Genomic DNA, 26,746 nt, shown 5'->3' on the forward strand with positions numbered 1-26,746 from the left:
TTTCCCAGCACCACTTATTGAAGAGGCTGTCTTTTCTCCATTGTATATTCTTGCCTCCTTTGTCATAAATTAAGTGCCCATATGTGCGTGGGTTTACCTCTGGGCATTCTATCCTGCACCATTGATCTATATTTCTGTTTCTGTGCCAGTACAATACTGTCTTGATTACTGTAGCTTTGTGGTATAATTTGAAGTCAGGGAGCCTGATTCCTCCAACTCCATTTTTCTTTCTCAAGTTTGCTTTGGCTATTCGGGGTCTTTTGTGTTTCCATACGAATTGTAAAATTTTTTGTTCTAATTCTGTGAAGAATGCTATTGGTAGTTTGATAGGGATTACATTGAATCTGTAGATTGCTTTGGGTAGTACAGTCATTTCCACAATATTGATTCTTCTAACCCAAGAACATGGTATATTTCTCCATCTGTTTATGTCATCTTTGATTTCTTTCATCAGTGTTTTATAGTTTTCTGAGTACAAGCCTTTTGCCTCCTTAAGCAGGTTTATTCCTAAGTATTTTATTCTTTTTTTGCAATGGTAAATGAGAGTGTTTCCTTAATTTCTCTGATTTTTTTGTTGTTGGTGTATAGGAATGCCAGAGATTTCTGTGCATTAATTTTGTATCCTGCAACCTTACCAAATTCATTGATTAGTTCTAGTAGTTTTCTGGTAGCACCTTTAGGATTTTCTATGTATTCTATTGTGTCATCGGCAGTGGCAGTTTTACTTCTTCTTTTCCAATTTGTATTCCTTTTCTTTTTCTTCTCTGACTGCTGAGGCTAGGACTTCCAAACTATGTTGAATAAGAGTGGCGAGAGTTGACATCCTTGTCTTGTTCCTGATCTTAGTGGAAATGCTTTCAGTTTTTCACCATTGAGTACGTTTGCTGTGGGTTTGTCATATATGGCCTTTACTATGTTGAGGGAGGTTCCCTCTATGCCCATTTTCTGGAGAGTTTTTATCATAAACGGGTGTTGAATTTTGTCAAAAGCTTTTTCTGCATCTATTGAGATGATCATATGGTTTTTATTCCTTAACTTGTTAATGTGTTGTATTGATTTGCGTATACTGAACAATCCTTGAATCCCTGGGATAAATCTCAGTTGATCATGGTTTATGATCCTTTTAATGTGCTGTTGGATTCTGTTTGCTAGTATTTTGTTCAGGATTTTTGCATCTATGTTCATCAGTGATACTGGTCTATAATTTTCTTTTTTTGTGACATCTTTTTCTGGTTTTAGTATCAGGGTGATAGTGGCTTTGTAGAATGAATTTGGAAGTGTTTCTCCCTCTGCAATTTTTTGGAAGAGTTTGAGAAGGACTGGTGTTAGCCCTTCTCTAAATGTTTGACAGAATTTGCCTGTGAAGCCATCTGGTCCTGGACTTTTGTTTGTTGGAAGATTTTTAATTACAGTTTCAATTTAATTACTTGTGATAGGTCTGTTTATATTTTCTAATTCTTACTGGTTCAGTCTTGGAAAATTGTACCTTTCTAAGACTTTGTCCATTTCTTCGTGGTTGTCCATTTTATTGGCATATAGTTGTTTGTAGTAGTCTCTTATCATCCTCTGTATTTCTGCAGTGTCAGTTGTGATTTCTCCCTTTTCATGTCTAATTTTATTGATTTGTGTCCTCTCCCTTTTTTTCTTAATGAGTCTGGCTAAGGGTTTATCAATTTTGTTTATCTTCTCAAAGAACCAGCTTTTAGTTTTATTGATCTTTGCTATTGTTTTCTTCGTTTCTGTTTCATTTAATTCTGCTCTGATCTTCATGATTTCTTTCCTTCTACTGACTTTGGGTTTCTTTGTTCTTCTTTCTCTAGTTGTTTTAAGTGTAGGGTTAGATTGCTTATTTGAGATTTTTCTTATTTCTTGAGGTGAAACTGTATTGCTCTAAAACTCCCTCTTAGAACTGCTTTTGCTGCGTCCCATAGGTTTTGGGTTGGCGTGTTTTCATTGTCATTTGTTTCTATGAATTTTTTACTTTCTTCTTTGATTTCTTCAGTAATCTCTTGGTTATTTAGTAGTGCACTGTTTAGCCTCCATGTATTTGTGTTTCTTACAGTTTTTTTCCTTTAATCGATTTCCAATCTCATAGCGTTGTGGTCGGAAAAGATGCCTGATACGATTTCAATTTTCTTAAATTTTCTGAGGCTTGATTTGTGACCCAAGATGTGATCTATCCTGGAGAATGTTCCATGTGCACTTTAGAAGAAAGTGTATTCTACCACTTTTGGGTGGAATGTTCTATAAACATCAATTAGATCTATCTGGTCTATTGTGTTGTTTAAAGCTTGTGTTTCTTTATTTTCTGTTTGGATGATCTGTCCATTGGTGTAAGTGGAGTGTTAAAGCCCCCTTCTATTATTGTGTTACTGTCGATTTCTCCTTTCATGGTTGTTAGCATTTGCCTTATGTATTGAGGTGTTTTTGTGGGTCTTTTTCTTCTCTTGTGTTTCCTGCTTAGAGAAGTTTCTTTAACATTTGTTGTAAAGCTGGTGTGGTGGTGTTGAATTCTCTTAGCTTTTGCTTGTCTGAAAAGCTTTTGACTTCTCCATCAAATCTGAATGAGATCCTTGCTGGGCAGAGTAATCTTGGTTGTAGGTTCTTCCCTTTCATCCCTCTAAGTATATCCTGCCACTCCCTTCTGGCCTGGAGAGTTTCCACTGAAGTATCAGCTGGAACCTTATGGGGAGTCCTTTGTACGTTATTTTTTGTTTTTCCCTTGCTGCTTTTAATATTTTTTCTTTGAATTAGATTTTGTTAGTTTGATTAATATGTGTCTTGGTGTTTTTCCTAGAGTTTATCCTATATGGGACTCTCTGTGTTTCCTGGACTTGGGTGACTATTTCCTTTCCCATGCTAGGGAAGTTTTCAACTATAATCTCTTCAAATATTTTCTCAGTCCCTTTCTTTTTCTCTTCTTCTTCTGGGATCCCTGTAATTCAAATGTTGCTGTGTCCAGTGTTGTCCCAGAGCTCTCTGAGACTGTCCTCAATTCTTTTCATTCTTTTTTCTTTATTCTGCTCCTCAGCAGTTATTTCCACCGTTTTGTCTTCCAGGTCACTTATTCGTTTTTCTACCTCAGTTATTCTGTTATTGATTCCTTCTAGTGTATTTTTCGTTTCAGTTATTGTGTTGTTTATCTCTGTTTGTTTGGTCTTTAGTTCGTCTAGATCTTTGTTAAACATTTCTTGTATTTTCTCAATCTGTGCCTCCATTTTATTTCCAAGATTCTGGATCATCTTTACTATCGTTACTCTGAATTCTTTTTCAGGTAGATTGCATATTTTCTCTTCATGTATTTGGTCTTGTAGGTTTTTACCTTGCTTCTTCATCTGTGACATATTTTTTTGCCGTCTCATTTTGGTTTTGGTTTTTTCTCTTTATGAGTGGGATTGTGTTCTTGTCTTACTGGTTGTTTGGCCTGAGGCTTCCAACACTGGAGTTTGTAGGCTATTGGGTAGAGCTGGGTCTTGGTGCTGAGATGAGGACCTCCGTGAGACCTCACTCCAATGAATATTCCCTGGGGTCTGGGGTTCTCTGTTAGTCCAGTGGTTTGGATTTGGAGCTCCCACCACAGGAGCTTTGGCCTGAACCCAGGCTTGTGAACCAAGATCCCGCAAGCCACCTAGGGCGGCAAAAAAAAAGAGGGGTGGCGGGGGGGGGAGGAAGGCCTTGGCTGTGGAGGGTGGGGCCTAAGCAAGGGCAAGGTTTGGGTGGTGGGTGGGGCCAATGCTCAGGACCCACAGGGCTGGAAAAGGCCCTGGGAGCTGGCGGGGGTGGGGGTGGGGCTTAGGCTCAAGGAACAGAAGGGTCCCAGGCGTGCCCCCACCCCTGGTCTCAGAGGGCAGGGGACCTCACCTGGGAGCCCAGCAGGCTCCCTGTGCCCGAGTGGGAGGAGCAATCACCCTCCACTCCTCTCCCGCTCCTCCTGGATGGCTCCTCCTGCCTGCCTCTCCTGATCTCCCCAGCCTCAGGGGTGCCGATCCTGTCTGGCCTCCACTTCTCCTCCCCCCTCAGTCCCCCTACATCCTACTGGTTCACTTTGGGGTTCCTCTCATCTCCTTGTGCATCAGAGTCCCTCACCAGTGGCACACAGGCACCCAAGTTGTGGGGAGACGCTAACTCCACGTCTTCCCACACCACCATCTTGACTCCGCCGCTCCCCCATTCTTTCCATCCCGCAATCATCTTCTTCCTCTGTTAAGTACCTATTCTTCCCTTTGCAAGTTACTAAGGAGAAAAGAGCTAATATTTATTGAGCATTCCAGATACTCAATAACGGTAGTTACCTTGTTTTATTCTAACTCTCCTGCAAAGCTCTCTACTGCTTGATTATTTGCCTCCCTCCTCCAACACCGTGGCTCTCCCAGGACAGGAAACTTTCCTTCTTCGTCTCTGTACACCTGCTTTAGGACACCCAGAACCTAAGGCTCTTAAACAATTTTTGATGGATGAACTTTATAAAATAAGTATTTTCCTGATTTTACACACAAGGACACTGAAGTTCATGGAGGTCAAATAACTCTTCCCACACCTAATAAGAGGCAGAGCTGAATGCAAATCACAAATTCCTCAGCTCTTACTAATGAGTAACAGGAGGAGACAGACACTGATCCTTATAACACTGAGCTACGAGCCAGGCACCTTAGCAGAAGTGCTGACTTAGCATCTTCATGCCAGAGGGGTCTTCATTCATTTCAGGATCTCAGTGTTTTCAAAGTAATGACTGCACTTTATTTCTGATCTAAGCAATAATAGAACTGTCTATGTTTAAATGGCTGGAGAGAGTTATCTTGCAGATTAATTTTAGTCCTACTGAGCCTGAAATGATGCAAAGATAAACACAACACATAGATGGTACTTCTAAGTGGAAGGATATATTTGCTCATTCATTTATTTATCGGTATTCTTCAGCAACAGACAGCAGTTTCTTTTATGGGATTTCCAAAGTAATGACAATAAAAATAGGGACAAAACATAGAGCCAGGACATGAGAAAGCATAAAAGTCAAGGAGTAGGAAAAGGAAACGGGTCAATGGAGGAAGGATCGATTCAGAAAAATAGAAGAACCCGAAGAGTGAAAAGTAATGGAAACTAAGGCAGGAGACCCTGTCAAAGAGAAAGGGTTGAAATAACTACCAAATACTGTTTACATTTGTCCAGATTTGTCCAGAAGGACATCACTGGAAACTTCAGGGAGAACTGTTTCAGCAGAGTGCTATGAGTGAAAATATTCAGCAATCGCAAAACACTGGGCCTCCCAACAATACTGCAAACCCCTCACAACCAAGCAGGCTGAAGAGTGTGATTAAAGCCCTTTCTTTCTGTTTGGGGTGGTTAATACTGGGTTTCTGAGACCATGAACGGCGTCAATATGCTATAAAGCGTTCACATAAAAATATATTCAACATTACCTATATACTTCAAGTTACTGTCAGTTTTTAAATGACTTTTTTTTTTAATGGCACTTACCTCAAAACTAGTGACAGCCAGTTGGGATAAACCATCTACATACGGTCCCAAAACTTTATGCTCTCGAACTTTAAGAGACTGTCTACTCCTTTGAGAGAAAGGAAAAAGGAATGAATGAGTCAGACCCAACTTGAGCTTTTCTTTCTAAAAAGAAAGTACTTTTAAAAGTACTCAGAAACTAAGATTGCAATTTCAAAGGAATTTTTTTTTTTAACAATCAAAAAGTATTCTAAAAGCTATTTTATTTGGATTAGCAAAACAGCATTCCTTATGAGGAATGTCTTTTATACTCTGATTTCTATTTAAAGTAACGTATTATTTAAAAAATTCTATCTCTACTCCCAAACTAAACAGCCAGTACACAGAATACTACGTTAGGCCAACTTGCTTTAGTAGATGAACTTCAATTTCATGTGGGAGGAGGGAAAAAAAGGAAATGAAGCAAAGAACATGCCAGAATTGAACTTAACCTTCAGGCTATTCTATAAATAAGCATATTCTCAGTAAGTAATGTCTTAAGGTTTTGAGCAAGTAGTGAACAATATTAAAGTGTTTTAATTTACCTTTTCAGATCAGCAGCATTGATTTAAGCTGCTTCTGTGCTGACCATTTTATACAGAAAGTAATGTTATAGTACAGTAGCTGTTTGTAGTTACTGATATTTATCCTATATTTAGAACTGGCTCTGCTGGTGAAGATTTCAGGGCTCTTTTGAATTTTTAAATGGCAATCCCGGTTTGGGACCCATGTAAAGAGCTTATCAATAGATAATTGAGATGAAAAGCAAAGCTATAATATACATTATAGCCATATTGTATACGTCACCTTTTTCATCAGATACTAATCACTTTTCAAATCAAGAGTCAATGCTTGGCATCACTCAAGTGTGGAAAAAAGAAACTAAGAATGAGCACTTCCCGAAGTCTCGACATTGTTCCCTAAGAACCTCTCAGTTATCTCACTGAATCTTAATCTCACAATTCCACAAAGTAGGTCTTACTAACGTTATTTTAAGGATGAAGAATGCAATGTGACAACAAGCAATTCTGCCGTACTCTAAACAAGGGCAGACCAAGTGCACAGTTTCAAGAGAGCTGATTTGATGCCCAAGGATTCAGAACTCGGCTCAGTCTGTTGGCACAACCAGAGATTCTTTAATGCTATTCATGAGCAAGAAAAAATAAATCTAGCACAATATCAAGTGCTTCTGATGGTGTCTAACATCTGGGATTCTTGTACACTGCTGGTGGGAATGTAAACTGGTACAACTGTTTCGGAAAACAGGTTTGCAGTACCAAAGCTGAAGATGCTGTAGCTTCTGACCCACAATTCCACTTCTGGATGTATTCCCTAGAAACTCCTGCATTTGTACACCAGGAGGAATGTAGTACAAGAATGCTCAGAGCAGCACAGTAGTGGTAAAAAGTGGAAACCACACAAATGACAGGAGACAGAATAAATAAATTATGATATAATTATACAGTGGAATACTAAAGAGCAGTAAAAATCAATAAGTTATTACTTCATATATCAGAACGAATGAATCATTGAGGGGAAAAGTAGCAAGTCACCGAAGGACACATGTATTATGACGCCACTTACACACAGTTAAAAATTGTGCAAAATTATGTGTAAACTCTTAAAGAGGAGGAAGATAATGAGAAATATAAAACTCGTAATAGTAAAAAAAAAAATTCGTAATAGTAGGAATGGTAGGAGTTGAAACAGTATCAAAGAGGAGTACACAGGTGGCTTCAAAAATATCAGTCATGTTCCATTTATTAAGCCAAACGGTGAGTAGGACAGTCATTGATTTTATTATTCTTTAAACCTTACATATATTGTAAACATTCTTTCATATGCATTAAACAGTTAATAACTAAAACTATTTCTGATGATTGGGTCACTTCCTTTCCATCTATAATTTTTATCTTATGCCTCTAATTATACCCTTGATTATACAGCTGCTAAAAACATTTAAAAATATTTTCATCATGTTATATAAAAAATTCAGGATATTGAATTGTATTTAGAGAAGAACCTAAACACGAATACCACACATCCACCCCATAGATTTGAAACACAGGATCAAAATGCACCAAAGCGTTAACAGCAGTTATTTCTGAGTGATGGAATTATAGGTCATTTTTATTTCTTCTTACATTTACCTACTTTCTAAATTTTTATATATATTATTTTTAAATCAATAAAAATTTTAATTAATAAAAAGGTAAATGGCCCTCTCCTTCCTCTATGAAACAAACTCATCTGGTTTTTATCACCTAGCTTTTAAAAAATACAGATGCCTGGGTTTCTCCCTGGGTCTACTGAATCATAAGCGCTAGAGCGGGGGCTCAGGCCAGTGTATCCTTAAAAAGCCTCCCAAGTGATTCCAGTGTACATCCCTGGAAAAGAATGACTTGCTTAGGCTGGGTCATTTGAAACCTTCAACCACTTTGCCTCCAATTTAGAGGTGCTACTTTCCAACATAAATGGAAGGACCAATGTGTCATTTTTAACTCAATTTTTATGAATAAACCATAGTGGCAAAAATAACAAAATAGTAAAAACATCCTTTTAAATGGCATATGTAAGCAACTTTATACACGAATATAGGATAAACTATGAATACTAGATATACCAACAGGCTTTGAGAAGCTGATGATTTCTCAGTAAATGAACTGAAACTCGAGTACCGACCAAGGGCGCAAATACATATACTCACCTGCAACTTTAACTTCAGGATCACTTAAAATTATTACCCCTACTACAAGGTTAATTTCAACCACTAACTTACCCTTTGGGGTCTAAAAGATCCCGAACTTTCTCATTATAAATTTCCATATAGGATACTTCAACTTTAAAGGTCTGTGACTCATTTTGCTCCAGAGAGATCCTTTGAAATAAAGCACAGCAGAGCCTTGGAATGAGGCCCCGCTGCTCAGCATTGCCCATCATGGAGAAGGATTTTCCTGAGCCTGGAGAAGGGCAAGCAGAAAGAAAGGAGGATGGAAGAGGAAGCAAACTGTAATGCTTCAGCTACACAAGTGTTTCATACACAGCAGCCGAGGTCACACAGCAGAAGCGGACAATTTGGCCCCCAAAGGCCAGTCCCTTGGACACCAAGGCTACTATTCTTTCTATTATACTCACGGCCTCCAGTTTGACTTTTACTGTGAGACCCAGAGGGCACCTCTCTTACAGATGGATACGTACAAATGTAAGCACTACAAATATGTAATCTTTAAAAGTACACATGGTAAATATCAAATATCACCATCAAGTAACATTAACAGTATTTTACCCACAAAATATCAATATTTCACATTTGTGAAAGTGCTTTGACATATATTCCCCTAATTGTCCTGTGATGCGACAATAGGCAGTATTGTTATGATTTATTGATTTATTCCAACTTTATAATTGAAATGATGGTGGCTCAGAGGGCTAATGGCTGAGCCACTAGCCTGTTTTTGTTTAATATCCTGGTGAAGTCCTCTAGATGATACTAAGAGGAAGATACTAAGAGCTTTTCTACAGTTTTTCACTATAACATTTATACCGAGAAACTGGTAATTATTTTCTTAGTTCAAATACAGGTTAAAACTATAATTTAGGAAAATGACACTTAATAGTTTAAAACTAGCTTTGCTCATTAACACTAAAATTACTCAGTTACCACAACTGTCAAACCTTCAAAATGAAGATTACTTTTGATCATCTAATTCAGCCAAACCCGTGAAGTCAGAAGCGCTTTTCTATGGTTTCCCAAAGTGTTTTCTATATCTATGTTTTAAGAAATGCACATTTAATATCACTGACTGTAAGTGGCTACTTACCTGTCTGTCCATATGCAAAAATGCAAGCATTATACCCCTGAAAGGCTTTCTCAAGAATTCCTTCCCCAAGGCACTTGAAAACCACTTCTTGACCTAAAAAACAAAACAAACAAAAAAACTAAAAAGACTGATTTTTCTTGACATATTTGTAGTAATAACCGAGCCCCAGTCATTAACACATTCTCTCAATCCAAAAAGATGTTAAGTGTATTGCATATCTACTATGTGTAGGGCTGTGGATTAAAGAACTTATTGTATTCAATTTTGCTTATCTACTCTTCTACACTATAGCTCAGTACCTGGATCCGTTCATGATTCTACCCACTGTTTCCCTCTAAGACATTTCTCTAGGCCTTCAAGTTTCCTGTCCATTGTCTGTGGGCCGTATGGAAGCATCATTTGAATTTGGTTTAGTTTCTTTTCCTGAGTTAGTATGAAAGTGTCATTCAACACAGATTGTCTTATCTCCCCATGTGGACTCTGAGCTTCCGACGAGCAGGAACCTCATCATCCCCATCTTGGTATGTGTGTGCACCTCTGCCCCCAGCACGGTGCTAAGTCCATGCCAGACGCTGAGCAGCTGTTCACCGCTGGTGGAGGGGATGTGCTGAGCACAGGCACCTCTCACCTGTATTCCCAGAGGGGATCTGGGGACAGGTTCCCGTCTGTGAGCCTGTCTACAGCTCACTGTGGCTCTTGGGGGAGTTCTGTCATGTACCATCTATACTACGGTAGTGCCCAGCTAAAGATTAAGGTGTGAAAATCTTTTTAAACGCTTAACGAGGCATTTACTACCCTTTGAAATTGGTGCCTTTCTAACATTCAGTCCCCACCATTAAGACAATTAAAGTGATTTTCTCCTTCCTCTGTGCAGAAACTACTGCTTTAAGTACCTCTTTCCTCTACTGGAATGAGAAGCCCCTGATGGATGTCAGACTATAATCTGTTTATCTTTGTAATCCTAGTGCCTAGTACAAAATGCTTAATAAATGTTTGTCCAAGAATGAGTCAGTTTAATCTTTTTATCCAAATGACAATTCCTTTTACGTCTGGAAATAAAGCAATAGAACATAAGCTTTTGGGTATATGTTTTTCTTTGATGCATCTGATTTTAGCAGTCTCTTGTTATATTATGACATATCATGGTTGCAGAATGGGACTCTTAAAAGTGTAAACATGAAACAAGTAATAATATTTCCGGGCTTCCCTGGTGGCGCAGGGGTTAAGAATCCGCCTGCCAATGCAGGAGACAAGGGTTCGAGCCCTGGTCCGGGAAGATCCCACATGCCGCAGAGCAACTAAGCCCGTGCACCACAACTACTGAGCCCGCACTCTAGAGTCCACGAGCCACAACTACTGAGTCCATGTGCCACAACTACTGAAGCCTGTGCACCTAGAACCTGTGCTCCGCAAGAGAAGCCACTGCAATGAGAGGCCTGTGTACCGCAACAAAGAGTAGCCCCCGCTCGCCGCAACTGAAAAGAAAGCCCAGGCTCAGCAACGAAGACCCAACACAGCCAAAAATAAATTAATTAATCAATTTAATTTAAAAGAAATAATACTTCCAATCATTAGGTTGGCAAAAAAAAAAAAAAACCTTGACAGTATCAAATATAGCTGGATTAAAGAAATAGGTATTTTCATAAGCTGCTGGTGGGAGAATAAACAAATGCAGCTGTTCCAAGGAAAACCTCAAAGCGCCAAGAAAAAGGAATATGCCCAGGCTCTCTGACCCACTGTAAGGCATCTGCCCTAGAGACTCACTCCCACAAGAGACCCCTGTAAAAGGATGTTCATGGCAGCATTATTTATAATACTGAAAGCTGGAATCAAGTTAAATGCCCATTAGCAAGGGAGTAGATAAGTAAAATGTATTTTATATGATGGAATATTACACACCATGTTTAAATAAACAAGCAAAACAAATCTATGTGTGTAAACAATGTAGAATTCAGAAACATTGTTGAGTTTTAAAAAAAGTCATGTTCAGACTGTACATATAATGTAAAAATTTATGTCAAATAGTATGTGTAATATCTATGTGTGTTAAAGTAAAAAAAAGAAAAAACTGGATCAGAAGAAAATATACCAAATTTATATAACATTATTTCTCAACTATGGACTTCTACCGAAGAGGCATTTAAAACATGTTAGTGAAATATGTGGATATTTTTAAAAGGGTATAACTGTAAGAGGCTTCCTAAAAATACGGTTTGTTGTGAAGACTACCTGAAGATGTGTGTGTATGTGCACACACACATAAACTCGGAGGATAATAAAGTATTGTCAAAACTCTTATCCACTGAAGACACACCTTCAAAAATGCTTTTATGTGGTGGGAATGTAAATTGGTACAGCCACTACGGAGAACAGTATGGAGGTTCCTTAAAAAAACTAAAAACAGAACTTCCATATGACCCAGCAATCCCACTCCTGGGCATATACCCTGAGAAACCATAATTCAAAAAGATGCATCACAATGTTCACTACAGCACTATTTACAATAGCCAGGACATGGAAGCAACCTAAATGTCTATCAACAGAAGAATGGATAAAGAAGATGTGGCACATATATACAATGGAGTATTACTCAGCCATAAAAAAGAACAAAATAATGCCACTTGCAGCAACATGGATGGACCTAGAGATTGTCATACTGAGTGAAGTAAGTCAGATGCAGAAAGACAAATATCACGATTATCACTTATATGTGGAATCTAAAAAAGGGGGTATAAATGAACTTATTTACAAAACAGAAGTAGAGTCACAGATGTAGAAAACGAACTTATGGTTACCAGGGGATAAAGGGGGGTGAGGGATAAATAGGGAGATTGGAACTGACAATATACACACTACAATATATAAAATAGATAACTAATAAGAACCTGTTGTATAGCACAGGGAACTCTACTCAATACTCTGTAGTAACCTATATGGGAAAGGAATCTGAAAAAGAATAGATATATGTATATGTATAACAGAATCACTTTGCTGTACACCTGAAACTAATACAACATTGTAAATCCACTATAGTCCAATAAAAAGATGCTTTTATGTTATAGTTAAGTATGATAGAGTCTTGTGCTAAGAAAATATCTGACCCATCCTGTTGCTGATCTTTGATACACATCGATATTCTTTTCTCACGTGTTTTCTCAAAGGACCTTCCTCATTCCACGTGTATTCCCAAGGCCTATGCCAAAACACAGGCTTAAATCTGGACCTAAGTCCTGTAGTGCAGAAGATGGGGAATTAAACACAGCCTGTGCTCAGGCTTGTGAGAATTGATGGTGGTCCTCAGCCAGGACCCAAATGCCATCAAAGGCACTGAAAAAACACCACTTTCTTGGCACAAAGAGATGAATGGAGCAATCTCGTTTGATCTTCCACACTGGTTAACCAGCCCCCATAAAGGGAGTAGGGTGAGGATGGGAACAAGATGCTTTAAGACTCGGCTAGGTCCAACATCCTGACTGTAACTCATGATTTTGATTCATATTTCGTAACTTGGAAAAAAGCAAGAGCTTGAGTTGATGAAAGGACTCAACTGCAGAGAAGCACTGTGGTCAAAGAGCCTTTCACCCTGGCTTCACAGAGCCTGAAGTCATTAACCAATCAAGGATTTATATCTGTTCTTTTATCAGGTAGTGAAATGGATTACTTTCTGGTTTCTGCTTCTGATGCTGAGTAGGCTGGAATTATGAGGAATTATTTTCTCAATGTTTTTGCAAGGGCAAATCACAAGTCTTCTTTTTCCTTGGTAGGAATCATCTTTTAAAACCAAAGATCATTAACTGAAAAAAAACAAGGATGAATGCTATAGAGCTACGTGAAATAGGTTTATGATGTGTCAGGTGAAAAAACCAACACCACCACCAGCCAGGGTGTGTATACTAAAATTGCACGAAAAACAAAAAATGATCAAAGAATGCTCCAGGATATAAAAAATACAAGAATGAATTTCAGCTTGGCCTGTTTCCAAATTACTGCAGATACTAAATAGGATACGAATTAACCTATTTAACTTGTATACTTTTATTATGTATGCTGCTAAGAAGAAAAAAAGTATTTTTTTGTCAACTGCCCCGTTTGCAGTGCACTTTCCGTATTCTATACTGCTGAATCCTTGCAATGCCTTGATATGGACTGTGATCAATAAGGAGATGGGGGGGTGATGAGGGCAGCACTCTGAAAGAGTAAGTCATTTGCCCAAGATGGGGCCACCAGCGAGTGGCAGGGCCTGTGGGTGTTGACTCCCAGATGGACTGAGGCCCATCCATAATCAGTGATTCAGGCTTCATGACACTGGGAATCAGTTATTCCCACCTCTGGTCTCCCAGAACTCAACACACTGCAGTATTTTTTTTTTTTTTCCCATGTCTGTCTCTACCACTGAATTGTGAACTCCTTTGAAAACAGGAGCTGTTGCATCTTAGCAGAGTACCTGGCACACAGTACACACTCTTATTTACTGAATTGCTCTGGTGACACTACTGTTTTTAGACTAATGTGTATTTAATTGGGCGTCCCTTTCCTCATTAGTGATGACAGAGGCATCAAAATATTGTTGGTTGAACTTAAGAAGTTAATTGTAGGGTTTACACTTTGGATAAAGTATGGCTGTTTTTGAAATTCTAATGAGCCCCTCAAGATTACAATAGTCTTTGTTAAATAAGGCCCTGGGGTGTGAACAGACGTGTCAACATAATATGTAACTAATCGAATAACTTTGATAAAAATTACAGATTACACTTTTACTGACATCCATAGTTACCTCCTAGACATTGAAACAAAATATATACGACTGAAAAAAATAAACCAGTCTCTTTGATTTCCACTAAATGTACAAATATGCTTTCCAAAAAGTCAAGTTCTTTTAGTTAGATATTTACGGTTACATTTGACAGACAGAATATAATTGAGATTTACTGTATTTAATAAAGTTTTAGTTATAACTAGGAAAGGAAAACATTCTGGGAAACACAAAGTGGAATATGAAAAAGTAGAAGACAATTATACTGTGTTTCTGGAAAGAATTTTTCTCCTTTCCATCCTTAAATAGCTATCCCAAAACACAATTTATAAAAGGGAAAATACAAAGAATTATATTGTAAAGTTCATGTATTTTTACAAATCTAAGCAAGACTGGATTCTAGAGAGAATGGAATCCATTTTGTCTACGACTTCATGTCTCAAGGGAAATTTATTATCTTTTAAGAAATAATGAATACTTTCCCACCTCTACAAAGATTCATCAACATTAACATTTTTAATAGCTCTGCTTAATTTCCACTGTATACTTAACATGCAATTATTAACTGATACAACCTATTATAGATACTTAGATTATTTCCTTTTTCTTTTTTTCTGCAATATTTATTCTTACACATTTATCTTTGTACACTTTTCTATTGACTTTACTAGGCAAAACTCCAAAAAATATCAAATCACTAACTCTCCTAGCAATGCATGAATCTTTTTCTACACCTTCAACAACACTGGCTATTATCATTCTTCCTGGCTTTGACTAACAGAAAAAAAAAAAAGGCCTTTTGTGTTGTTAAATTTAAATTTTCCTTTCCTTAGGTTATTGTCCATTTGTATTTACTCTTCAGTAAACTGACTATTTGGGTGCTATGTTTATTTTTATAAATCAATTGGTTTAGTAATTGATTAAGTATTAATTTTAAAATATCCATCATATATTAAGGATATTAACCTTTGGTCTATTATATATTGTACATATTTTTCCCCAATCTGTCATTTACCTTTCAGTCTTATGTTGTTCTTTGTCATACAAAAGCTTTTGGTCTTTCATATTCAAATCTCTCATCTTTTCCTTTATGATTTTCATCTATATGGTGTATGTTATGCTTCCAAAATCATTCTGGATTATTATTACCCCAAATTACATAGTTATTCACCCATATTTTCTTCTAGCTTTGTTTTTGGTTTTTCCAGTTTTATATCCAAATCTGAATTCTACTTCTTATCAGCTATGTAATCTTGGGCAAGATCTCCTTCACTAGTAAAACAGGAATAATAGTTGCTCTCTTACTGGGTTGCTGGTATGATTAGATAAGGCAGTACAGTAAAGCACTTGCCATAGTGGGTGGCCATTAAAAGTCTAGAATATATTTTAGCTAATATCCATAATTAATACCATCTCTTAAATCTTTAATCAACTATAATTAATTTTGGTGCAGAAAAGGAGGTAATCATCTAATTATTTTTCCTTCAATAGTTCCTCTATCTTTGCAACAATTCTGTGAGGCAATCCAATTTTAAAGATAAAAGACACTTACTCTTAGAAAAAAAAATTAAAGGAATCATTTATTGCTATTTCTCTAGCACCTCTAGTGGTCCCACCTTTAAAATTCCACTGACCAAATGTAATGGTGGTATACTCACACGTGACAGAAAGAAGGGTGTGTGTGAATGTGTGTGTATGTGTAGGGGGGGTCATGATGAGGAGAGGAAGAAGGAACAGTATCATTAATTATTATCTGGGCCAGAATACGCCAACCCATGTTGTCCAGTGGAGGAAAAATATTTACCATTTTTTTAATAACATTAAGATATCTCAGAAAGGTAGAGGGAAAAAAACAACTAAATAAATCATATCAATAAAACTGAATGCAAACAGACTCTATAGAGCTCCCCTTATTTTTTTATTCTGGTGCCTCTGTAGCTCTACGAATCCCTGGCTGGGGTTATGCTTAATCAATTCTTTGGTTTGCTGACTTTCAGCCACCACTGGTAAAACAAATGATTATTTGAAAAAAGTGAAGACTGTCAACCAAAGCCTAAAAATGCCCTGTAGACTCTCTACGGTCTTCTGTCCTCCTCAGCATAACCAGTTTTCCATGAAACATGAACAGTGGCTACACTTCACTCTGTGATGGACAGAAAATATTAACCATCAAAGACCCTTATACAGTCTATTAAGGAGAGTCTGGTTTATCCAAAAGACTGAAGGTGTTTTTGTTTGTTTATTTGTTTCTTTTTACTTTGTTCCTTTTTATTTTTTAAACACAGCAGTCCCTTTTTTCGGCATAGAAAAAAAGCAATTTGTCAACTGCTTTTAGAAGCTTAGTTCACACTCACACACACACACACACACAGAGCTATTTATGCTGGAGAGTGGGAATCAGGGAATCCATAAAAGATGCACTATCCCTACCCTAAATGTTTCCCGACTCCAGTTCACACTCAAATGGGACGAAGTGCCACTTGTCTAGGGAAATACGTACCAGCCCAGAAGGGAAACGGAAGGGCAAGTTCAGAAGTCCTGAGGGGAGCTAGAGGACCTATGAGAATCTGTTTCTATCCCAGACAAACCACACAAAGGCACAACACAGTCCAACCCAAGAGCCTGTGACTTTTCCGCAGGACCCCTGCCAGAGGGGAGATGGCCACTCTACAGAAGTCAGCTCCACGTGCCTGGCACGGGGAATCCACAGGGTCTCACTTGTTCATAACCATGACCAAGATGCCAATTTCCTCTGTGGGGTTTATGATTAGACTCCTATAGCTGTGTGGACAAGTCTTAAAACCCAGGCATGCCCAAAGCAACCACAACACAATGTCAGAACAGTAGAGAAGGTTCCTGTATGGAATTTCTGCAAGCAAAGTCACAGACCTGACCCGCCCAACCCTGAGTCACACATGATACAGCTCTCTGAAAAGCTAACACCCTGAGTCTCCACACTTGTATGTAACCTGTCCCTCCTGGGAATAGCAGCAATGGCCTCAAAGCTACCAGGCGTGTGCATTGGGAGCTCAGTAACCAAGGTAATTCTCTCACTGCAGCAGGGCTCTGATAGCAAAGCACAGAAGAGAAACTAGGGATGGGAGGGAAAGTTCATATCATGCAGCTGACACTTGACAGCGTACGAGGAACAGGGTGAAACATCACAGTGGGCTATGCTCTAGGAAATGGGAGAACAAAATAAGAGGGCATAACCTTGTTTTATTCACAATCTGCATGAACCAAGGCAGTCTCACATAGATCATGGCTGATCAAAGCACTAAATATGGAGATACAAGACTGGACGTGACACGTGCACAGAATATTTCTAAGGTAGCGGCGTGGAAGAGCAGCCGGGATTTTAACACGATTCTATCATTTTAAACAGAATCCCCAGTTTTCCTTCTTTTCCCCATCTCTTTTTTCACTGGAGTTAAGAGTGAAAAAAAAAAAAGGTTAAGCTCAATATTTATGGTCTGGAGTTCCTGGGCATGCGCGTCTGGGAGGGTGTTTTTCCACTCCTAACCAGGCTGACAGCACTAGCGACTGTGATGAGTCTGGACTTGGCAGGTGGCCCAGCTCTAAATCCGAGCACCTGGACAGGGCAAGGCCAGTCAGGCACCTCACACATACCTGAAGGGGCGAGGAATGCCGAACCTGGACGAGGTTTCAGGTAATCTCTCCCTCAAACAGTGCAACTCTCAGAAACTGTCACATGTGGTGACTTTAAACCTGGTTTAAGTTAAATGACCAAAAACTACAGAGTTTAGATAAAGGAACTAGGGCTTTAAAGGCTTGACTTGATGATAGGAGATTTAAGTTTTAATAAACTATAGAAGATTGCCATTAAGGGGCTTGGTAAAATGACCCTGAGAACCTGGGCCTGGAGGGTAAAGGTAGACACGGGGTCATTTTCCACAGTGGCATCTGGGAGCTATCAGCACTGCAGTCCTCAGGAGTTTTCCTTGCAGCACGGCCTGGGTGACTGGCCCAGATGGATGTTTCCACCCCCTGACAGCGCTGGGGCCAGTCATGAGCTGGCAGTGAACCTCAGCTCCTTTCTTTGTTGCCGTATAAAGTGGCTGAGTCACAGAGGAGGGGTCAGGCGTCGGGGCCCCGGATGAAAGAGCTGTGAGGACTGTCTCACAGAGAATGCATTTTGGAGTGGTTCAGGAGGGTACTTTCACATATAACAACTGCTGAAAAAGGAGCTGTTCTTCACCTCTACCTGCTCGACAGTGTTTGCCACTGTGTTTCTCTGACACAGAGGCAGACCTGACTCAATATCTCTTCTGGACTGTGGGGTGCACAAGATTGACAGCACTTGAGGGGAGGTGAGAACAAAGCCCAAACCAAACACAGGCATTCAGGACTCTGGAGAACTTCTGACAGGAGGGAGAATGTTAATAGTATTATTCCTGGCTAGGTTCCAAGCCAGAGTACTCCAATAACATGATTCCCTAGGCACAGCCTCTTGTTGGGATGAGAGAGAAGAGAGGAGAGCCTGGGATTGCAGTAGAATCTATAAAATCTTCACACATAACTGTCATTGACCCAAATCCGCATTTACCACTGCTTTCAGCTCTCTTACAAGTAGCAGGGCCTCTCTGAACCTCAGTTTCCTCATCTGTAAAATGGGGGCAATATCAGTTTCTACTAATTTGGTGTTTTGACAATTAAATGACCTGCTGCAGATAAAGGGATGAGCACAGTGCTGGGAAACTAGTGCTCAGAACTCTATTGTCTATTGTTGTTATTATTATCCACCCCTCTAAACACACTTAACTAAGTTAAGTGATGTCTCTGGGCGCCAAGAAATACTCTAAGGAATAGATGTCGACAAAGAAAGGAAAGTGGAAGAAGGCAGCGTTGGGTGGGATTAAAAAATCTGGGAGTAGAGGTGAGAAGAAAGAGAAGCATACACACACACTCTTGTAAAAAATTTAACAGTGTCAGCCTAGCTTACTTTATCTCAGAGAAATTTTTCTTAACTGACCTTCACTTACCCGATTCTCTCAATTAACATTCTCTCTTCCATCTGTAAAATACACTGATGGCTTACTGCACACTAAATCACCCAACTGGTAGACAACTCTGGACTCCCACCAGCTGAGTTAGGTTCTCACAAAGGGTCAGTTGTGTTTGCTCCTGAACTGGTTTGTGTCAGCTACACTTCTCTGTAATTACATAACTAACAAATGCAAAAAGAGAGTTGCTGGTTCTAAGAAAACTAGTCTGGATGCTGAGGAACAACTGGATAAAGGTGAGCCCCGAAAAGAACTGTCAGGTTAGGTATGGGTAAGAATTTGTAAGACTGTAAAAGAGAAAGAAAAATCTAGAAGGATTCTGCAGTCAGTGTTTCATAAATGTCTTTTAAGATGGCATGCACCATTTATAGTGAATCTCTAACAAACTTTTCATATAGTCAACTACTACTGCTTCTCATAACCACAGGGAAAACTTCCACAGTTTTGATAAACTTAACAGCTAACAATTACTGAGTATTTATTCTACACAAGACACTTGCTGAGGTCTTCATATACACTTGAATAGTGAAATAATGAATCAATACAATATGCTCTAACAAATATTTTGGAAGTCTGCTTAAAAAACTGGTTCTATTTTGGCTACTGTCAACTTTTAGAATGTAAATTTTGATGCACAGTTAAACAATATGAAACAGAAACCATTTCTACCTCTGAGCCCATAAACGCTCCCATCATGGGAACAGAATCAAACATGGCTATTCTCCCCACGGCAATAGCCATAGCTAGGAGGCACTCAGCTGTCCCTTCACAGTACAAAGCAACGTTAGCAGAACAAGAATCAGACGTAGAACGTTTCTCCTGAATTGCAGGGTATTACAATGCCTGAAAACACAGGTTTCAGCAAATCTGAGCGACATACCATATGGTGAGAACTGTCATATAATTTGTAAGTCAACAGTTTAGAATCTCTCAGGTCAGGAAATGTTCTTGTCCATATAGATAGCCAGATATGCCACCACTAGACTGATTTTTATTTTTGGTATGAAGATTTATAGAAAAACAGGTTTATGAAAAATATTCTCCTGCTAGGAAGAAACGCAAAACCAAGGTTACTGGAAGTCATTGTTATTTAACCAACATGACACATTTTAGACAGTGATAAAAAATGTATTGATTTATTATCGAGAAGGCCTTAAATGAAATTAGTAGTGATTTAAACATTTAAAAAGGCCTATTATCTGTTATGATGCTCTCAAGTTTATCAGTATTCACTATAATAACATTATAATCCTAAATGTTGATCTATGGGTTTTTTTGTTTGTTTGTTTTTTAGCGGGCCTCTCACTGCTGTGGCCTCTCCCGTTGCGGAGCACAGGCTCCGGATGCGCAGGCTCAGCGGCCATGGCTCACGGGCCCAGCTGCTCCGCGGCATGTGGCATCCTCCCGGACCGGGACACGAACCCGAGTCTCCCACATCGGCAGGTGGACTCTCAACCACTGCGCCACCAGGGAAGCCCCTGATTTATGTTTATGTGTATGTATATATGGGCTTGGGGAGAGGAAACGGATTTATGTAGAAATCCCATGCTGTGGGTGCCTAATTTTGCAGGTTACTTCTGCTTTTTCTTAGCCCTGGCACAAGGGTTTTTGCTTAAAGATTCAGAATTATGCGCAGACTTGCTAACCAAAAGGTGGTAATAAGAGATAATATATTTAAATTGTGAAATGTCTCAAAGCATGATTCAATGCAATTCAAATGGCTTAACAATCAAGCCTTTGATCTGACTCTGAAAAGTCCACTGCAACAGCTGTGTGGCCAGCATAAAATGTCTGATTCATGTTTAATCTGAGAGCTGGAAGAGATCTGAGATCATTCTAGGCTATATATTCTCCTTCCACAGATGAAGAAACAGACATCCCCAAAGTTTAGCAGTTTGTGACAAAACCAGGTCTCATAAATACCAGCACACACAATGCATTTTCTCTCCAAAGGACTGATGCTACTGTCCTTACTACTGCTACAACGTGACAGTGATAAAGATGATGATAAATATTTCTTAAATTTAGTTATTTATTTATTTTTGGCTGCATTGGGTCTTCGTTGCTGCACGCAGGCTTTCTCTAGTTGCGGCGAGCAGGGGCTACTCTTCGCTGCGGGGCGTGGGCTTCTCATTGCAGTGGCTTCTCCTGCTGCGGAGCACAGGCTCTAGAGTGCAGGCTCAGTAGCTGTGGCACACGGGCGTGGCTCCCGGGCTCTAGAGTGTAGGCTCAGTAGTTGTGGCGGAGGGGCTTAGTTGCTCCGCAGCATGTGGGATCTTCCCGGACCAGGGCTTGAACCCGTGTCCCCTGCCTTGGCAGGCGGATTCTTAACCACTGCGCCACCAGGGAAGCCCCATGATAAATATTAAGTGAGCATTTCCTGTGGTTTAAGTACTTTACATGAACAGGTCATTTAGTCCTCAAATCAACCCTATGAGATCAGAACTATTATCAGCCTTATTTAACCTAAGAGGAAACAAAACTCACCAGACCTTACATAGATGAAAGGTGGGGGAGGCAGGACTGGAACCCAGGCAGTTCAATTAAAAAGCCCACATGCTTCCATCACTCCACCCAACCCAATGCAGTGCCATTATACCTACTATAGAATTATGGGTTTCTAAATCAGTCTGAGAGTGGAAGCTCTTGCTTGCTATAGCTTTTAATGAGTAGAGTAACGTAAAACATAATTGAGAATTTAACATTTGACACACCCCATGAAACTGAGAGCCTCTCTTTGCTCTTTCAATCCATGCACTCATCTGTCTCTCTCCCCTCTCCCTCCTCCTCTCTGCCCCCCAAGTTTTGAGAGCTGCCTCAAGAGCTCTGATTCAGTATCAATGATGCCATTATTCATGGAGTCTAACAAATAGGTCAGTTTCAGGAACTATGTGCTTCCCCTTCTCCGTTTCTTCTATGTCCCATCAGAGAATGAATACTTCTATCTTAATGTTTCTATTCACAATTAAGAAGGAATTGCTTTTTTTTTAATTAAAGAGAAGGGAAATCAAACTATACTCCAATATAAAATAAAAATTAAATTTAAAAAAAGAGAAAGGAAATCATATTAGTATAGAAACCAATCAACTAATCTACTAGTAATATATTCACTAGGCAAATTATTTACAATGAGTGCAAAAAACCCTGAAAGAATAATAAGCAAGAATTTTACTTTTTGCTGAGGTGGTCACAGAATTTGTACAATAATGGCGATACCTAAAGAGTTAAGAAACTGTCTCCTCACATTTTGTAAACAGACTCTGCTCCATCGACCAAGAGAACCCTATTTCAGGGTTAATATCAGAAACACGGTATTAGATGTGATCATGCAAGCTAAAATTTAGTAAAGTTTAAGCTATCAAAATGTTTAAAAATCATTTTTATCTTTTAAAATACTTCGGCACATACTATTTGTAATGAAGAGCTACAGAAATCTTGAGTTTCACATTTTAATTTTATCATCTGTACTTAATAAAATTATCTCTAGTAAAAAAAAAAAGTTTGTCCTACATTCAGAGGTATGAGTGATACATTGCAGAAAGCTAGAATGGTCTCTATGGGCAGTAATGGAGGATGTGATTGTAGAGATACGGAAAAGAAAGAGAAAAACAATCTTCCTAAAGCATTATTTTAACCCCATTACTCCAATAGCCCCTCCCCTATTTTTCACCATATCATCTACATTTCTTAGTCTAGCTTTTAAACTTTCTTATTATTTGGCCTCACTTAACACGTAAAAGTAGGTCTCCCACTGATTCCCCCCCAAAATGCATCTTTTGCTCAGACCAGTGTTATACACCATGCTCACTCCTACTTCTGCATCCTCACTTACAGAAAAGCCAAACGAAGTATCATTTATGGGCACCTTCCACTGGTCAGCTCATTAAGTTACCTACTGAACCCTTATAACAACATGTAAGATAGGTATTATCACTGCCATGTTTCCCATTTTACAGGAAAGAAATTGTAACTCAGAGAGATTAAATTGTCTAAGAGAACCAAAGCAAGCTTCCTGAGACTTAAACCCAGGGTGGAGTTCAGAGTCCGTGTGCTTTCCTTGACACTGTATTGCTTCCTTTCTGGCTTCCTAGGTTGAATAAAAAGAAACACTGGGCTGGAGAATAGAAGGGGTGGTGGGGAGTCAGGGAGCAGAGGGTGGGGAAGGTAGATGGGGTTATAAAATAAAGGATCTTAAATGTCATCCAAAGAGTACAGATTTTTATCTATAAGGGATGAGGAGTACTCTGAAGTATCTGACAATTGCGTAAGAGTTCTAATACAGGGAGCTACATCTGACTATATCCTGAATAGTATCAACTGAACAGAGTGAGAGATTGGACTTTGTATAGCCATAGTATTTGTCCTCATCTGGTTCTGTCACAGGATGAAGTGTTTTACTTTTGTTTATTTAAATCCAAAAGCACACACCCAGCACAAAATTATACTGTGCTAACAGTCAAGGCCGACTCTCCTAGACTCTGTAGAATTTATTATGTAGACGCCCAAAGGACGGACAAAAAGACAAATTAATCACAACCAATATGAAGAACTGTTTACTCACATTAATAAAATACATTGCTGAAGTTGCAGGAATGATGTTTGGAAAGAAAGGCTAATTTACCCAATGTGAGCAATGGAAGGAATTTTCCTAGCTCCAGCCATTAACTTTTGAAAAAAGTATACATCAAATAATTTCTCAATGGATTTGCTTTATGCAGCAAGGAAAAGGCTACCAATAAACAAAACTTCCTATAAGCAAGTAACTTCTTTTACCCTCTAATCTTTTAAGATCTACATCCTCTCCATCACCCCCTCACTGTTTTTCTTTCTTCCTTCCTTCCTTCCTTTCTCTTTCTTTCAATATTTCTTTCGTAAATGGTAAAGTCATTCAGCTGACATTCTTATAAGTAGAAATACGGAGAAAATGCTCATTAAGACTATATATCTAAGAAAAAGGGGTCACAGTCAGAAGGGAAGGAACGAAGACTTCCTCCACTAAAACAAATGCTTCCCTCTTGAGCTAAAGTAATTTTAACTCCTAGGAAAGGTGAAGATTCACCTGTGATCACAAATAAAATTCAGTCTTCTGTATCTAATGGAGTAGGGATAAAATGCCTCAAGGAAGGAACAATACCAAAATGTGGGGCCTTGCGGCAATGTTTCCCCGAGGAATGTACAGTTTTAGTTCATATCACCACTGACTACTTTAGAACACTCAGGATGCGAGGGGGCCCTGGAAACCAACAGCATCTGCGCTTTGCTTGCTTAAGCGGAGCAGTGCCTTCCCTGAAAGTTAGAGGCAAGGGAAGGCACAGCACATTAAACCTCCTCTTCGTGTAAGAACCACAACAGCTTCCACTGACGGCCTGAGGTGGTTCCTCGTTATCTCTAATCCTTGGAACACCTCTGAGGACACTTCATACCCCCTTTACAGGTAAAGAACCTGAAGCTTAATGAGTTTGGGAAAAAACCTGTCCGAGGCTTCTCAGCAAGTAAATGGCTGAACCAGATCCTAAAACCAAACCTTACTGACTTCAAAGCCCACGTGCCAGAATTGGAAAGAATGAGTGCAAATTTTAGGGGAAAAACAGAGCTCCAGAATAATTAAAGAAAACAGACATAACGGAAGAAGAGGCCAGAGGCCCAACCGTCAAGTGCAGAGAGAGAGCCAACTTACCAGCATATTTTGTAGTGTTAGATTCATCCATGGACCAAAAGCAATAATCAAACGCAAATACCTGAATGAAAGAACAAAACATTAAACTTAAAAATTAATTAACTTCCATGAGTAAATCAGACTGAAAAAAAATTCACTGATGAAGATGAGGGTGCCTGATACTGTCTTATTAAAAAAAAACCAAAAAAGCGAAAAAACACCATAGGTTTGATGCTTTATTAACCCTGAAGTTTCTTTCAGACTAAATTGATGGTTATTTTCTTGTATTAGACTAAGTCGCATATAGAAATTGCTACTTATCCATAATTCAAACAAGGAGATATCTTAGCCAAAATTTTTTAAATGATACATTTAGTGAGAAAGAATAATGGCTTCTCTCCCAAGTCTATGGTTCCAGCGTCCGCTGAAACTCTCCAGCCAGACCTTCCGTGGCTTCACAAGAAACACTAAAGTGATCAACTTTCATTTAAACCAGTTCCTTCTAACTTTCCATGATGCTACCATTTCTAGCATAGCCAAAACTTTGTCAAAACTCCCCACGTTCCCGGAAATCTTGGACTCCCAGTCTTGGGCCAAGTATTGTTAATAAATCAATAATTCGGGGGCTTCCCTGGTGGCGCAGTGGTTGAGAATCCGCCTGCCAATGCAGGGAACACGGGTTCGTGCCCTGGTTCAGGAAGATCCCACATGCCGTGGAGCAGCTGGGCCCGTGAGCCATGGCCACTGAGCCTGCGCGTCCGGAGCCTGTGCTCCGCAGCAGGAGAGGCCACAACAGTGAGAGGCCTGCGTACCGCAAAAAAAAAAAAAATTGAATAAGATTTTTTTAAAAAAATCAATAATTCACTCTCGCATGCTTTAGTTTTCTGCAGTAGTTACTGAATGCCTGCTATGTACTAGGAATGGCTGATGCTGCCTCCATAAGGACACACATCTAATGTTTTCCATGCATATGACCACCACTCATGTTCCAGCCATCATTAGCAAATGCGTCGGGCAACGTTCCCCAAAGTGCACACCAAGGAACAGCAGTTTCATGAGACAGTCCATGAAATAGAGATTACATCATCCAGAAATGGTACATATTTTACCCTGCTTAAGATTTTCTATGCGATTCTCAATATTAAAGTCTCTGAAAAGTCCTCTAGCAATTAAACCCATTTAGTTGTGTAACTTTTTTTTTTTTTTTTTTTTTTTTGGCGGTACGCGGGCCTCTCACTGTTGTGGCCTCTCCCGTTGCGGAGCACTGGCTCTGGACGCGCAGGCCCAGCAGCCACAGCTCACGGGCCCAGCCGCTCCGCAGCATGTGGGATCTTCCCAGACCGGGGCACGAACCTGTGTCCTCTGCATCGGCAGGCGGACTCTCAACCACTGCGCCACCAGGGAAGCCCTGTGTAACTTTTTTATTTCTCAATTACTTTTGGTGAGGAGAGTAACACCTATTAACATGCCTTGAAACTAGTGTTTCTCAGCATACTCCTCAAGCAAACTGGCTCAGGTGACTCAGAAGTGACTTTCACAGGCTCCTTGTTACAGCCTTCCCCCCGCTTGCAACTCTAATGGTAAATTACAATCCTAAAGGGACAGAGACCCTTTAATGCTTAATCATTGCCAAGGGATCGTAAGCACTGAGCAATCAGAACCCAAGCACTTTGACGTGGCACTCGAGACTGGCCATATGAGACCCTTCCAGCCTATGTCCCTGTCCCCCAACTTCCTTAAGCTTCAGCTGAACTTTCCGTACCTTGGAGTTGCTAAGGACAATTCCACCTCTGTCATGTTCTTTATTTCCACCCTTCAGAATGCTTCATACTCCTTAAGGCCCAGTTCAATGTATTTTTCTTCCAGGAAGTATTCCTTGGTTAAACCCAAAGGAATTTGCTTTCTCTTCTCTGAACTCTCACAACACTGTTTAATCCTTTTTTGGTGTGACTCCTATCCCGATTATTTTATTTTTCACTTATCATGTATATGATGTGTG

The 26,746-nt window shown here is 39.5% G+C and overlaps 1 protein-coding gene across 5 annotated transcripts in view; it reads right to left on the reverse strand.

Annotated features, from left to right (window-relative positions):
* The window catches only part of KIF13A (kinesin family member 13A), a 218,361-nt gene that overhangs the window by 75,528 nt on the left and 116,087 nt on the right, over positions 1-26,746 (reverse strand). For all 5 annotated transcript variants that reach the window (XM_079935515.1, XM_079935517.1, XM_079935514.1 and 2 more), the window contains exons 4-7: positions 24,769-24,829; positions 9,315-9,407; positions 8,273-8,453; positions 5,476-5,563 (exon numbers count right to left, since the gene is read on the reverse strand). In XM_079935515.1, coding sequence (XP_079791641.1) covers positions 5,476-5,563; positions 8,273-8,453; positions 9,315-9,407; positions 24,769-24,829 — 423 coding nt within the window. The remainder of the gene's footprint in view (positions 1-5,475; positions 5,564-8,272; positions 8,454-9,314; positions 9,408-24,768; positions 24,830-26,746) is intronic.

The sequence above is a fragment of the Stenella coeruleoalba genome (assembly GCF_951394435.1).
Source record: "Stenella coeruleoalba genome assembly, chromosome: 10".
In the NCBI taxonomy this organism is placed as follows: Eukaryota; Metazoa; Chordata; class Mammalia; order Artiodactyla; family Delphinidae; genus Stenella; species Stenella coeruleoalba.